The 13617-nt window shown below is 38.1% G+C and overlaps 2 protein-coding genes across 2 annotated transcripts; both read right to left on the minus strand.

Annotated features, from left to right (window-relative positions):
- Positions 1–1180: 1180 nt before the first annotated feature.
- Positions 1181–7712, minus strand: LOC119419904 (ion channel TACAN). The gene is made up of 12 exons (XM_037687271.1): positions 7585–7712; positions 6903–7021; positions 6520–6651; positions 6381–6440; positions 6174–6269; positions 5886–5975; positions 5678–5743; positions 5500–5561; positions 4745–4837; positions 2012–2076; positions 1784–1852; positions 1181–1442 (listed from the first exon to the last, which is right to left on the minus strand). Exons 1-12 carry the CDS (start codon positions 7657–7659, stop codon positions 1329–1331), a joined length of 1041 nt encoding a protein of 346 aa, XP_037543199.1. The 5' UTR covers positions 7660–7712; the 3' UTR covers positions 1181–1328.
- Positions 7713–8482: 770 nt separating this feature from the next.
- On the minus strand, positions 8483–12112 carry styxl1 (serine/threonine/tyrosine interacting-like 1). The gene is made up of 8 exons (XM_037688247.1): positions 12010–12112; positions 11820–11881; positions 11026–11125; positions 10791–10924; positions 10475–10629; positions 10283–10380; positions 9509–9621; positions 8483–8617 (listed from the first exon to the last, which is right to left on the minus strand). The coding sequence occupies exons 1-8, from the start codon at positions 12110–12112 to the stop codon at positions 8483–8485; spliced, it is 900 nt and encodes a 299-aa protein (XP_037544175.1).
- Positions 12113–13617: the final 1505 nt, after the last annotated feature.

Here is a 13617-nt window from a genome sequence, read left to right on the forward strand (position 1 = left end):
AACATTTATAAAAAAAATTTTTTTTTTTGGATGAATCAGTGTTTGCACGTGTAAAGACCTGCGCCTTTGAGTTGTAGCCACTCTGGTAGAATGCTGCCACCTTGTGGACAGTTTATGAATTACAACAGTGGCACTCCTGTTTCCAACCGTGCGATCCTTGTAAAATTGGTGATTTTGTGTTTCTATGGCTTTGATTAGACACACGTTGGAGCAAGATGTGATGCGGTCCTGTTGGCGTCATCGTGCCGGGATCTTCAGCTCTCACTGGAGCGGTTTGCAGCGGAGTGTGAAGCGGCTGGGATGAGAACCAGCACCTCCAAATATGAGGCCGTGGTCCTCAGTTGGAAAAGGGTGGATCGCTCTCTTAGGGTCGAGGGTGAGGTTCTGCCTCAAGTGGAAGAGTTCAAACATTTTGGGGTTTTATTCACGAGTGAGGAAGAATGGAGCATAAGATTCACTGATTGGTGCATCGTCTGCAGTATTGCAGACGCTGTATCGGTCCGTTGTGGTGAAGAGGGAGCTGAGCTGTAAGGCAAAACTCTCCGTTTACCGGTCGGCCTACATCCCCCTCACCTATGGTAAGGACGCCTCCCTTAGGAGGTGTTTCGGGCATGTCCAACTGGGAGGAGACCCCGGGGAAGACCCAGGACACACTGGAGAGACTATGTCTCTTGATTGGCCTGGGAACACCTTGGGGTCCTCCCAGAAGAGGTGGCTGTGGAAAAAGATGTCTGGGCCTCCCTGCTCAAGCTGCTGCACCCGAGACCCGACTTCGGAACAAGCGGAAGATGATGGGTGAATGTTGGAGCAAGATGTATAAACAATCAATGACAACAGGTAAAACCTGCTTGGTTCACCTCCACAATAGAGCACGTCAAAATATATTTAAATCGGAGCAGTGAAAGTTCCCATCAGTGCTGGTTAAATAAGTCATTTTGAAACTGGACACAGTTCAGAGCAGTGTTTTATTCAGCAGAGCACTTTCTTCAAGGCGAACGTTTCTGTGCTACAAATTACAATCTTAAACATGATTTCAGTAACTTGGTCTTTAATCAGTAACACATCCAAGTTTTCACTTTTTAAACAGACAAAATAAAAATACAGATATAAAAAAAAGATAGGCATGAAGTACCTGTTTTTTCCAACAATCAATATAATAATCATTCTTACGATTGTTCACATAATTATGACATAACAGGGACTTGAAATCAGAAGGACTTTGATAAACGTTGCAGTGCAGGTAAATGGTCCACAAGGACTGAAAACACGACAAAAACATTTTGTAAATGAGGCATTTTTGGTGATCTGGCTTGCTCATTACTCCAGTCTCACACGCTTTTGGACTTGTCCTGGTTGTTCTTGTATTTCTGGTAAACCACTCTCAGCGTGGTGAACAAGTTCCCCATAAAGAGCACCATGTATGAGCAGCCACACATCAAAACCTAGACGGCAAAATTAAAAGACACAAAGGATTTTTAACGGGAAACAGATTGCAGCAAACAAAGATTTATTGTGTCAGTTCACTTTGACAAGACTTAGGAAGTCGTTCCTGCAGGCAGGAAGCACCAAGCAGCAGCGTCTGTGACTGAAATGTTTGCACATGTGCAGTGTGGTTCTTACGGTTACACAAACATCAATCAGAACGAGAAAGGAGGAAGACATTTAAACATTAATTCTAGGCTATTCAACCAAAATAAAATGGCCTATTTGAAAACAAACAAAACATTTTGGCTGACAAATGTACAGGTCACTAACAAGATGATTCATTTTTAAGGGAACTCACCTGCCACTCTTTACACTCTGGAAGCTGGAACATCTTGAAGAGGGTTATGCTGTTGTAAAGCTGCCAGAACTACAACAAAGTCAAAAAATGCCCCCCCCCCCCAAAAAAAAGACAACTTTTCTCATTTTGTATTCTTAAAACCGTTATCAAAACTTATATTATTTAACATAAATGTCTAATCTTTTAATAAAATAAAATGACCATTAATAAGATTTAAATGCTACATACGTGACCAAAGAACAGGAAAGGGAGTAGAAAGGTCAGGCCTCTCCACATCCAGGACTGGAATCCCTCTAAACACCAGGATTTAAAAGAAAGCCACCATTACAACATTACAGTGAAACTAAAATTTAAACATTTTACATCTCAACAAGACGGTAATTCTAAAACAACCCTGATTCTGAACAAGTTGGGATGCTCTGTGAACTGGAAATGAAAGCAGAAAGGTAGGATTTGCAAATTAACGTATTTTTCGGCCTATAAGTCTTTTTTTTGTTGTTGCATAATTTTCATGCCCTGAAACTTATACGCCCAAACGACGCATTTATGGATTTTTCCCATGTTTATAAACCAAAGCTGAGATATGATCGTTCTCATTCATTGACTGAAAATATTGAACATCACCATTTTCAGACGCTAGATGGCACTGAGTAGAATGGCAAACTGTTGTGTCATGTAATAGGTAAAAGTGGCTATTAATGTAGCCACTCTAAGCTTTTTTATTGTTTTCTATTGTATGGGTGTACACATGTTTATGTTGTGTTTTTAATTTTACTTTATTTGTGGGTGTACACAAGTCTTATGTAATGTTCTCATTTTTACTTTATTTTTACTTTATTTTACTTTATTACTATTCGCACCTTATGTCGAAGCAAATTCCTAGTTTGTGAACCTCGTTCGTTGACATGGCGATAATAAACTGATTCTGATTCTAATGACACAATCGGTTTTCCAAAGCCTGCCACCTTCGACCAGCTCGCCTGGAGCAAACATCTGCACCGTCTCGGCGAAATGCAGCTGATTTGACCATTGAAGTGCATTTATTAAGTAAAAATTCAACTGAGACACACCTTTACTATAATGTTGAGCAAACAATAATTGTTTTAGGTGCTTATCTTGTTAAGTTTTGAAAAGATGTGCAGCATTCCTCCTTCCTCATTTCCTCCCTCTGCACGTTCCCGGAGCACCGAATGCTTTTGAAATGCAGCCGGTTTTACCATTACAGTGCGTTTATTAAGGAAACGTTAGACTGAGACACACCTTTATTATAACTTTGAGCCAACAAATAATAGTTTTTTGGTGCTTATCTTGTTAAATTTCGAAGAAATGCACAGCGAGTCCTCCCGTGCACGCTCCTGCGGCTGTGAATCGGCTTTTGAAATGCAGCTGATTTTACTGTCAAAGTGCTTTTATTAAGGAAAAGTTAGACTGAGACACACCTTTATTATAATTTCGAGCAAACAAACAATTGTTTTTAAGTGTTAATCTTGTTAAATTCTTGTTTAAGTCCTCCCGTGCACGCTCCCATGGCCGCCATTTGTCAGCCCATCGATTTCTGGCACAACAACGGCCCACGTTTCTAGGTTGTCGGCGGTGACACACAACAGATGTGACGTATACGGCAAAGCGACGTATTTACGTTTTTTCTTCTTCGCTTCATTAGACATATTTAGACTGATGCGACTCACGCGGCGGTGTGACGTGTACAGCGGAAAATCCAGTAAACCAAAATTTTAATTCCAGTGGAACATAGTAAAGATAAAATTAATGATGTTGATGAAATTAAATTAAATGTTGATGAACTTAAGACATGTGAACACCATTCAGCCGTTTCTGGGCCAAAACTCGTTTAAAATGGACTGAGGCCAAGTGGGAAACTGTTGTGTGGTCAGACGACTCAAACTGAAACTTCTTTTTAAAGAACAGACGCCACATCCTCTGAACCACAGAGGAGAAGGACCCTCTGGCCTGTTATCAGTCCTTTCTGCTCCACAGGAACTCCTTCCTCCCTGTGGCTGTCAAACTTTTCAACTCCTCCCCCTTTTCTACACACAGGACAATAACAATTGATCCTGCACCACAATAAACACTTGAATCATTAAAGTGTTTATTGTGGTGCAGGATTAATAAAAGTTTAATGTTTCTGTCTGCACCTGACCCGTTTTAGAACTTTGCTGGTATTTTTAAATTCTCTGTTATTTTTTATATCGTGTGTATGTGCCAACTCTGGCAAAACAATTTCCTGCGGGATCAATAAAGTTTTATCTGATCTTTTTAGCCTGCCTTTCTGATGGTATGGGGGTGCATTAATGCCTCTGGCATGGACAACTTACACAGACATTTACAGAGGGGATGCTTCACACTGGTAAACATGGCACCATCTCCATTTTTCATAAGATGTTACTGACATAACATTTTAAAAATGACCTAATTCTTAAAAACAACAACAACAAAAAAGTAGGATTTCCTTAGTTTCAAATTAATATGTTTACTATATTCTACTGTAAGAGGGAGTGGTGGCGCAGAGGTTAGAGAAGACGAGCATGTCGCCAGTTCGATCCCCTAAACAGTCAACATGAAAATGTGGGTTTATGAGCTTGTGTAGATTCTCAGGTTGATAAGATCTGCAACTCTCTACATCTGTCCCAACTTTTTCAGAATTGTTGCATTTAAACATTTATTACAGTACATGCATTACATGCGTTTCTTAAAAACATACAGCGTGCAATGTCACCACAGTGTCATCCAGATTATTTTTGTTTTTAGTAATGAGAGCATAAAGTAGCATCTTTTACAGGTGCCTAATAAAGAAAAGCTGAACTTTAAAGTGGCCAAGTCCATATAAAAACAATGCTGTATGCTTCAAAGTCACAAAACTTTTGTCAGTGAGACGGTTCTTTAAACAACTATCTGAAATGGCTCGTTTCTTGATCTGAACAATGCAAACACCGAACTGCTCACCGACGGTCAGATCCATGTTGTGTCTTTCTCCCAGAGCTCTGAGTCTGTACAAGCAGCCACTCTGATAGTAGTACTGAAGGAACTGAACAAAGTCTACAAACACAGAAATGAGGAGGAAAAAAAAACAAAAGTGCATGCATCATTTCACCGCTGGCTAACATACACATCACTTTTACTAATTTGTGGGACGAATGGTACAGTCGCAGAGTGATTTTAGTCATAAATAAAAAAAGATTAAACGTAAAAAAAACTGCTTTTTCTACTGTGAAAACACGACTTCTCAAATGTATCAACGACAACTTTTTATACTTTTACAGTTTTCAAATTTAATTAGGATTTCTCAGATGAGGATCTAGTCTTCCATAAAGACGAGTACACTGATAAGAAATTAATAATTTTACTGAAAATTGATTGATGTAAACTTGATTACACCAGTATAAACTAACTTTCATAGTATATTGTTTTTTTGACTATACATTTCTAAATACTTTTACTTTTATATCCTCAAAAATGTTAAAATTATGATTTAAATTTTCAAGGTAGCAATTATCCTGCAACTCAATGTTTTCAAAATGGGACAAAAATCTCTGTTCAGCAGCACAATTCATGCTCACACTGCCATATTTTAAGATGAGGGGTCACAAGCTCATGTTGCTTCATGCTAAAAGGGACAAAAGTCAAATCGCTCAGTGATAAAATCACATTGAACCATTTCAGCTGCAGGGCAGAGTTAGAAAACAGAGTAAACATCTTACTTTGGTAGAGATTGTAGGATAGAAACTGGTTTCTGAACATTTGGTAGAGAGCGCCGTCAGGCCTGCAAACAATAACAAAGTCAGGTCAGCACATGCTGCAGAATAAAAAACAGACGGCGAGTGTGTACTTATAATCATTACCAGCTGGAAAGTGTGTAAAAGTAAAAACATGCCTCACCAAGTGAGCATGACTCCAGACAGGAAGGTTGACACATAGTGGTGGAAAACCCACCAACCTTTAATCCTGGAATGGCACACTCGCATTACAGGGTGCAAGATTTCAACAGTTTATAGTTCATAAAATTCAGATCAAGTTCTGAAGCTGCGCAAGGTAAGCAAATGAAATTTGTGCACAATTAAGAAATAAAACCGTCAATGTCACAGACCTTGAGCCGTTGTTTATGAGGATACTTTCCCTGATGGTGAGTGTGCAGTAATACCACACCAACAGGAAGTTGAACAGAGCGTCCAGGACTCTGAAACAACAGCAGAAATGCCGAGCGGAATGTTCCATCGTTACAACGCAGATTTTAAATGCTATCCAATGCTTTACAAAATGTTGGCACATTTATATTTAAAAGCAGTTTGGAAAGCAAAGTCATGTGTATCAGCTGCATTTAAAATATCGACAACTTTCACTCCGCCAACATAAACGAAGCGCTGGGAAACATTACCTGTAGCTGAACAAAAAGCCACACGTGAAAGAAAACACGAAGAGGATGACAGTGAGGACCAGTTTAAACTTCTCATATTCATCTTTGTAAGCAAACCTTTGTTAAAAAAAAAAAACAAATAGAGAGGGTTGTTAATATTGTGGGAGTAAATCTGCACTCTGATGAGTAACTTCTATCTGCGGGAATGCAAGCGTCAACATGACTTACTTCGCCTGTTTGTTCAGGAGTGTTACATTGACGTTTCCAAGAACAAGAGTGAGGTATAACCTAAACAGGAGGAGGCATCATTAAAAAGTAATGTTGAAATTATAGGGACATTAAATCACAACATGGAACAGATTCATACCCGTTCTTCTTTGGCAGAAAAGCTTCCATCTCGGAGAAAGCATTTGTTTTGTCTTTAACGGATTCTTCAATTTCAGTGATGGAGTTCAGCTGCTCTGGGCTTAGTTTGAACGTTGGATTGTTTTCTTTGCATCTATACGTGGGAACAATTTGACATGTTTGCACGCCACATCTATACGTAATCATCAACATTTACAAACTTCATTTGCCTTGATTTAATTTCACCGTTCAAAGAGTGTCATGCATCCTCATTATTTTCCAACTCGCCAACCTGCAAAGGATCTGACGGACTATAAGTTTACCTAAACGCTCACTCAAGCACCATGAAACGATGCAAATCAGAAGCAGACATAATCCTGAACAAAACCCATTAGCGGTACTTGCTCTTTTAGCGAAGAGGTAAGCTCTTTCAGTTTCTTCCTCTGTCGTGCAATAGCACCAGAGCAGCTGTTTTGGAGTTTGGTCACTTCTTCAAGCTTATGCTTGTACAGACGATGGGTGTCCTGGGGGCAAAAAACAGAAACAAGAACGAATTAAAGAAAACGGTGTTGCGCAAATATTCAAACTTGAAAATAATAAATATATACAAGGTAGAAAGTACACAAACGATGGTATTGAATTAGTTTAGCAAATGCTTAATTGCCACATTTTTCTTTAAAATCAGCTTGGAGCTATTTTTATTTTACATTATAACTGTGGATGCATGTAATGCAGTGAACAGAACAGTGTGTCCCTATGAAATGTTTGCTGTATGACTAAAATATAAAAATATATAAAATATAAAAAGGCACGGAATGAGCCAATTAGCTTCCAAAATTTAGTGTTTTGGCAATTCTTGAACGAATATTTCTGAATTAAATTACAGTTACTGTGTATTCTTCACACATTATTGACGTTTTCGTTTATCTTCTTTTATTTATCACTTAGCCTACACATGTCAATAATCAGTAGCTGGTAAATAAGTGAGGGCGGCACCACTGTCCATTGTTTTCCCACAGCTGTTAGCTTACAGCGGCTAATGACGGGAGCATTGCTCTCCACCAACAAGAGAAGCTAATCAGTTTACCTGAATTTGTTGGTAGTCTTTCTCTAAATCGTCCCACTCCCGCAGGCATTCGGATAAATTCGTTGGACTGAACATTTCTGCTGTCACGTTTGGAAACCTTGCCGAGTTGAGAACCAGAACCCCGCTCTGTCTGTGCAATAGTTGTAGCGCCGTTAGTGTCAAAATTCGAGGCTATCAACAGGAAACACTTTTCCTGCTTATTGCCTTCAAAATAAAAACTAATTAAACGGATGTCTAGTTTGAATGTTATTCCTCAACTATAAACAGCTTTACTAAACATTTTATTTAAAAAAAATGGTGTAAAAAACTACTTCGGCTGCCATTTTTATACTCAGGAAAAGAAAGAACGGGTCTCTTTTATATGAACTAAGTGTGTATAACTTTATTTTGAAAGTTGTATTCCGTTTTTCCTTTCTAACATTATTGCGTCATGTTTGGAAGATGTCCAATCAAATTTTACGCTTGAAATACGTGATCTTGTTTTAGCCAATCAGGACCAACAGGTTTTAAATTAATTTTACCCACCAAAACACATAACAGCTACTCCTAATCTTTAATTTACGTTTCTAGTCTAGAATCAAATAATTTTATTTTGTAATTAACATGTACATTACACTAGATAAGCTGTTTGCTTCTTCCTGCTCCTTCCCGAACACATTTTGTCCTGAGCCTTTAGTGTATGTTCGAAATAAACAAATAAATATAGAGTTTAGTTGAAACTGTATCACTGTTAGAACTTACTTTCATAGAGTTAACATATAAAATAGACCAAAAATTATTTCTCGATTTTATTAAAGCTGTATACCATTTCTACACAAAAACTAACAAATGTATATTTTAATATTTTTATTCAAACTTCATCGAGCAATTTAGCAGCATCACCCATTTGTTGTTTCTATTAATTAAATGGAGTTTTGGACAAATCTGCCTGTTTCACTCCTGTGATGTGAAGCTCCCAGTCAGAAAGCTGCTGCAGAAACCCGGTGTTTGGCCTCATGGAGGATTTACATTTGAGCATGTATCTCCAGGCCTCCTGAAAAAAAAAATTAAATAAAAGTCACGTTTCACTACCACTTGTAAAAACACATGTATGCCTAAATAAATCATTTGAGGAGATAACTATTCTTTCATGTCTTTAGACAGTAAATATGATCTTTGAGTTTTGTGTTGGCTAATTTTTCCATCAATTTAGCTATGCTTTGTTTTGTGTTTTATATAGTTAAGTTTCTTTTTTCCTTTTTAGCAAAACACAGCATTGATCTACATTAGAATTTTTATTTTTTAATTGAAGCTTTTCTATTCTAAACTATAAGTAGGAATGTACTTCTCACAGTGTGGCTGGCATATAATTTTTAACCTTTATTTAGACACGTAAATCCCATTGAGCCTCGAGGACTCATTTACAAGAGAGGCCTGATTTCAACAAAGAAAGATGACAACAAGCAGCACGGTGGCGCAACTGGTAGAGCTGCTGCCTCTCAGCGAACAGGTCCCTGGTTCAAACCCCGGTCCAGGGGCCTTTCTGGGTGGAGTTTGCATGTTCTCTCCGTGCATGCGTGGGTTTTCTCCGGGTACTCTGGTTTCCTCCCACAGACCAAAAACATGCATGTTAGGCTGATTGGTAACTCTAAATTGTCCCTAGGTGTGAGTGTGAATGGTTGTTTGTCTCTGTGTGGCCCTGTGATGGACTTGCGACCTGTCCAGGGTGTACCCTGCCCCTCGCACAGTGATTGCTGGACATGGGCACCAGCGACCCCCGTGACCCAAAATGGAATAAACGGGTAAAGATAATGGATGGATGGATGGATGATGACAACAATTAGAATAGGATGATATTCTGATTTAGAACGATAACTTTAAGAGCTTAATAACAGTTTAAAAAAAAACTAATAATTTGTGAGTAAACGTAGTGAATCACACTTGCCTCCAGTGAGTATTTAAAGTGCTGCATGAGGAAAGCGATGGCCACAGCGCTACTGCGGCTTCTGCCCTGCCTGGAAACTATCAGGACACGAGATCTAACTCTGATGTGTGAATCTGAAAATATGAGACAAAATTAGAAGCTGTTCACCTTGAACATGTACAAGTGACAATATCTAAAAAGTATCTAGGAAAGACAAAGTAAAAGCAATCAATAAAGCTCAATAAAACCTTATTCTAACATGACATTTAACCTTGTTATTGTTAAAACACTTTGACTGTTGAGTTCAAGTTCAATTTTTGTTGTTAGTAATATGAACGTAGCATCAAAATGTGATGAGGCTTGAAAAAGTTAAACACATTGGTCAAGTAGTTCATGTTCAGAGAGCAGCACAAGCATTAAAACTCACATAAAGTTTTGAATATGACATAGTCTGTCCAGAAACACCTTTCAATATATAATCTGTTTTATGAAACTGCACACAAACTCAACTGACCTTCACAAAAATTCACAGAATTTTTGTATTTTATTCATATTTTTTCCTTTACGTGTTAAAATTGAACTATGAATTTAATGAAATATTAGATTTGGAATGTGCCAAGTACCCTCAAATTACTTAGTTTGTTTGCCCTCCCTACTTTTTATTGTATTTGTTGTTCACGTTGACAGAATACAGAATTCACCGTTACATCGTTACCCGAGATTTTCAGGTTTTTGTTTCTGTGAAGAAACTACATTTTATTGCAACAAGTTGAATAAAGTGAGGGCAATACTCACTGATGAAACGGCAGATCGGTTGGAAGTTTGAATATAAATCAGACTCCACAGAGTCAGTCACAGGAATGTTAAGAATGGTCTGGTTCCCTACTACTGACCTGCATTGTAAAGAATATATTCCATAAAAACAGAAATATACTTGCAGGACATTTAAATTATCTCAGATATATTAATTATCAGGTCCTGTCTTACTCTAAGGAGTCGTTCTGTGTGAAATGGGAGAGGTTGACGACGGCACTGATTGTTAGGTCCTTGAGGATATCCGTGTCCTGGCTTTGCTTCTGGTCGCCCATGTATAACAGTCCAGCTACAATTTCCACGGGATAAATCGGAACATTTTCAAGCTCCTGCGGTTGGAACAGAAACAAACCCGATTGTAATTTTGTGAATATTTTAATCCATATCACAGGATTGAATTATGTTCAACCTTCTTCAAAAGAGGGATGAGGAACCTTGTTTTTGAATTAATTATGTACATGAATAAGAGTGTGTGTTTGCCGTGCTTTACTGTGATGGTGTAAAGGATCTTCTTGGTCATTAAAAATGGGTACAGAGCTGCGAACCTCCGAAAGCCTCCTTTCAGTATGTGGACTGGATAGAGGCTGAATTTAGCCAGAGCCTGGGCACAGTGCATAGCCCTACCTAAAGTCAAAATTAGTCACGCAGGAGAAGTAAAAAAACAACAACTATATATTGTAACATATTAGTTGACCTCAGACACTGCAACTTTAAAAGAAAAATACCTTTTTCCCATAAACAGCTTGTGTTGCTGTCATAGACCACAATGCGCTGCATACTATCAGCCTCCACATCTTCTGGAAAAATACATTTTCCATCTGACTCCTGGGAAAAAAACACAAAAAAAAACCTCATACGTTTGCATTAATGTTATGATTTGATTATGTAAAAATACGTACATCATCACCAATTGTGCGTGCGGGAACTCAAAGAGAATGTCATCACCACTGATTCACATCCACTTCTAATAATTTGAATTGCAATTCCTTTTGTAGGTATTGAACCCCAACTTTATCTAAAATGACACACACTGCCTCCATTCCTTAAATATACAATATTTCTGCATAATTTTTAAGATTATATTATTTTTCCCCTTCAGTAAGCAAGGTGAGCCTTGGGAAACTGGATGCTTTGAGGTGCAATGTGCTCCGTTGCCGTACTTTTTGGACTATAAGGCGCATTAAGCGAATAAAAAGTCATATAAGTCAAACTTTATTCAACTTTTTCACAATAACTCAACATTGTTCAGTTGTACCACATAAAATCCATTCGAGGTCAGTGAGCACAACCAGTATGAATACATTAGGCGTACTGGATTATAAGGCTCACTGTCGATTTTTGAGAAAATTAAAGGATTTTGAATGCGCCTTGAAAAATACGGTAGTAATAGTCTGTGTGTGAAAGTATTCATGCTTGTGCAATGCAATATTGTTTTCTTAGCATTTATCATAGCTAAATTGGTCTACTCGTACCCATCAGTCTTAACCTAAATTGCAGACATATGTAATAATATAAATACCATTTTCATGCATTTAGCTGTTACAATGTGACTTGTGTAGTAGTCTTGGAGTTCACGAGCATCTAAAAAAAGAGAGATATACAAACGTTTTACCCACAAAGTTCTGTTGAATGAACTCAGAGCAACCAACAGCATCTATGTTGATGTCAGCATCAACAACTAGTTACAGTTCAGTAACTGCAAGTCTTACCAACCAACCAGAGATAGTTGATCTCGGCCAGCCTCGACACACGGTGGAACTGGTTCAGGAGGTTGTAGAGCTCAAAAGGGTTGCACATGATAATTTCAGCCATCACATGAACAATAAGAAGGCAATGACAACAAAATTAATCTCAATAAGTCATTAGAAAACAATATATCGGAGCAAGTTTGGTGACTGAGAAGGAGCACACTTAATGTTTGAGTTGTTGCTAAGCAACGCAAGTCTCCCTTTCATTGGTTGCTGGTGACGATGATGCAGCCTTCAAGTCACAAAACTCACGTCTTAACGGTGTAAAATACGTTGATTCCTAACAAATACACATAAAAGGATTCAGATGAATTCATTTTCTACTTGAATTAATTGTTAAAATGTTATTTTAAATGACAGACACTGAATTTGTACAAAGAACATCCAGACACAAACAATAAAAGACCACTCACACAGTTGAGCTTCACATTTTAATAAAGTGTCCTAAAATTCAATATCTTTGTCTATCATACATTTCATTCACTCATTTACACAATTTCGTTTCTGAATGCCGTTGCAGACCGCACTAAAAGTCAAACACAGTAAAGTTGTCACACAGAGGCACTTCTTAAACTGACGTCCCATCTTCTTTATTGTACAGGAGCGTCTGTTGACCGCACCATCTTTATGCAGCCTAAGTCCTTTTAATTCTCATAAATAACTTCAGTGCTCCTGGTTGACAAACTCAAGCTAATCTGAGAATTATATTTCTACAGCGCATTTCATTGGAAGTATACAGTTAGTATACGATGTGTTATAAGACTCTATTAACAGGTTTTCTATAAAACAAAACAATAAAAACAGACAGCTGAACTCTTTGTTTGGGATGAATCGGATATTCAAATAACTGGGATGAAGCGTTCCAGTAAAATATCTTAACAGGTGTTTAAACAATTCGTTTAACTTTTATTTATACAGGTTAGTCACAATGAGTCACGAGGACTCATTTTCAAGAGAGACCTGTTCTAGACAAACAGCAGATAAGGTAAAGACAATAATAAACAATACAACAATAAAATGCAAATAAAATAACAATAAAAGTAGTGTTATAAACAATAAAATCAAGGTGCCTTATAAACAAGGTAAAATACTACAAAGACAAGAGCATATTTGCTTTGACTTTTCTATTGACCTTGCCAAAATCCCTTAAAGATATCGTGATCTTTTCGCAATGTCTTGTAACAGGAGCAGAGTAGAAAAAAGCCTTTTTGCCGAGTTCAGTTCACATTTAGGGGACACTGCAGGTAATGATAGCCTGAGAGCGCACGCTGTAACTGCACTGACGACGTCACGTGACATGTGGGAGGAGATATAAGAAGGTAGCAGGCCAAGGAGGGATTTATAAAAGAAGATGTACCAGTGTGAGAGCCTGCGTGAAGTTAATGATGACCACCTGACCAGAGTGCAGTGATGGGTAAGATAGTTACAACCAGTTATGAAGCACGTCATGACAGACAGCATCCAACATCTGCAAGGTGCTGGCAGGGTCATTCATGTAAATAATGTCACCGTAGTCAATGTCCGGTATGAAAGTAACAGCTACAAAGTGTTTCCTGGCATTCAGAGTTA

The sequence above is a fragment of the Nematolebias whitei genome, chromosome 14 (genome assembly GCF_014905685.2).
Source record: "Nematolebias whitei isolate Nwh7 chromosome 14, NemWhi1, whole genome shotgun sequence".
NCBI lineage: Eukaryota > Metazoa > Chordata > Actinopteri > Cyprinodontiformes > Rivulidae > Nematolebias > Nematolebias whitei.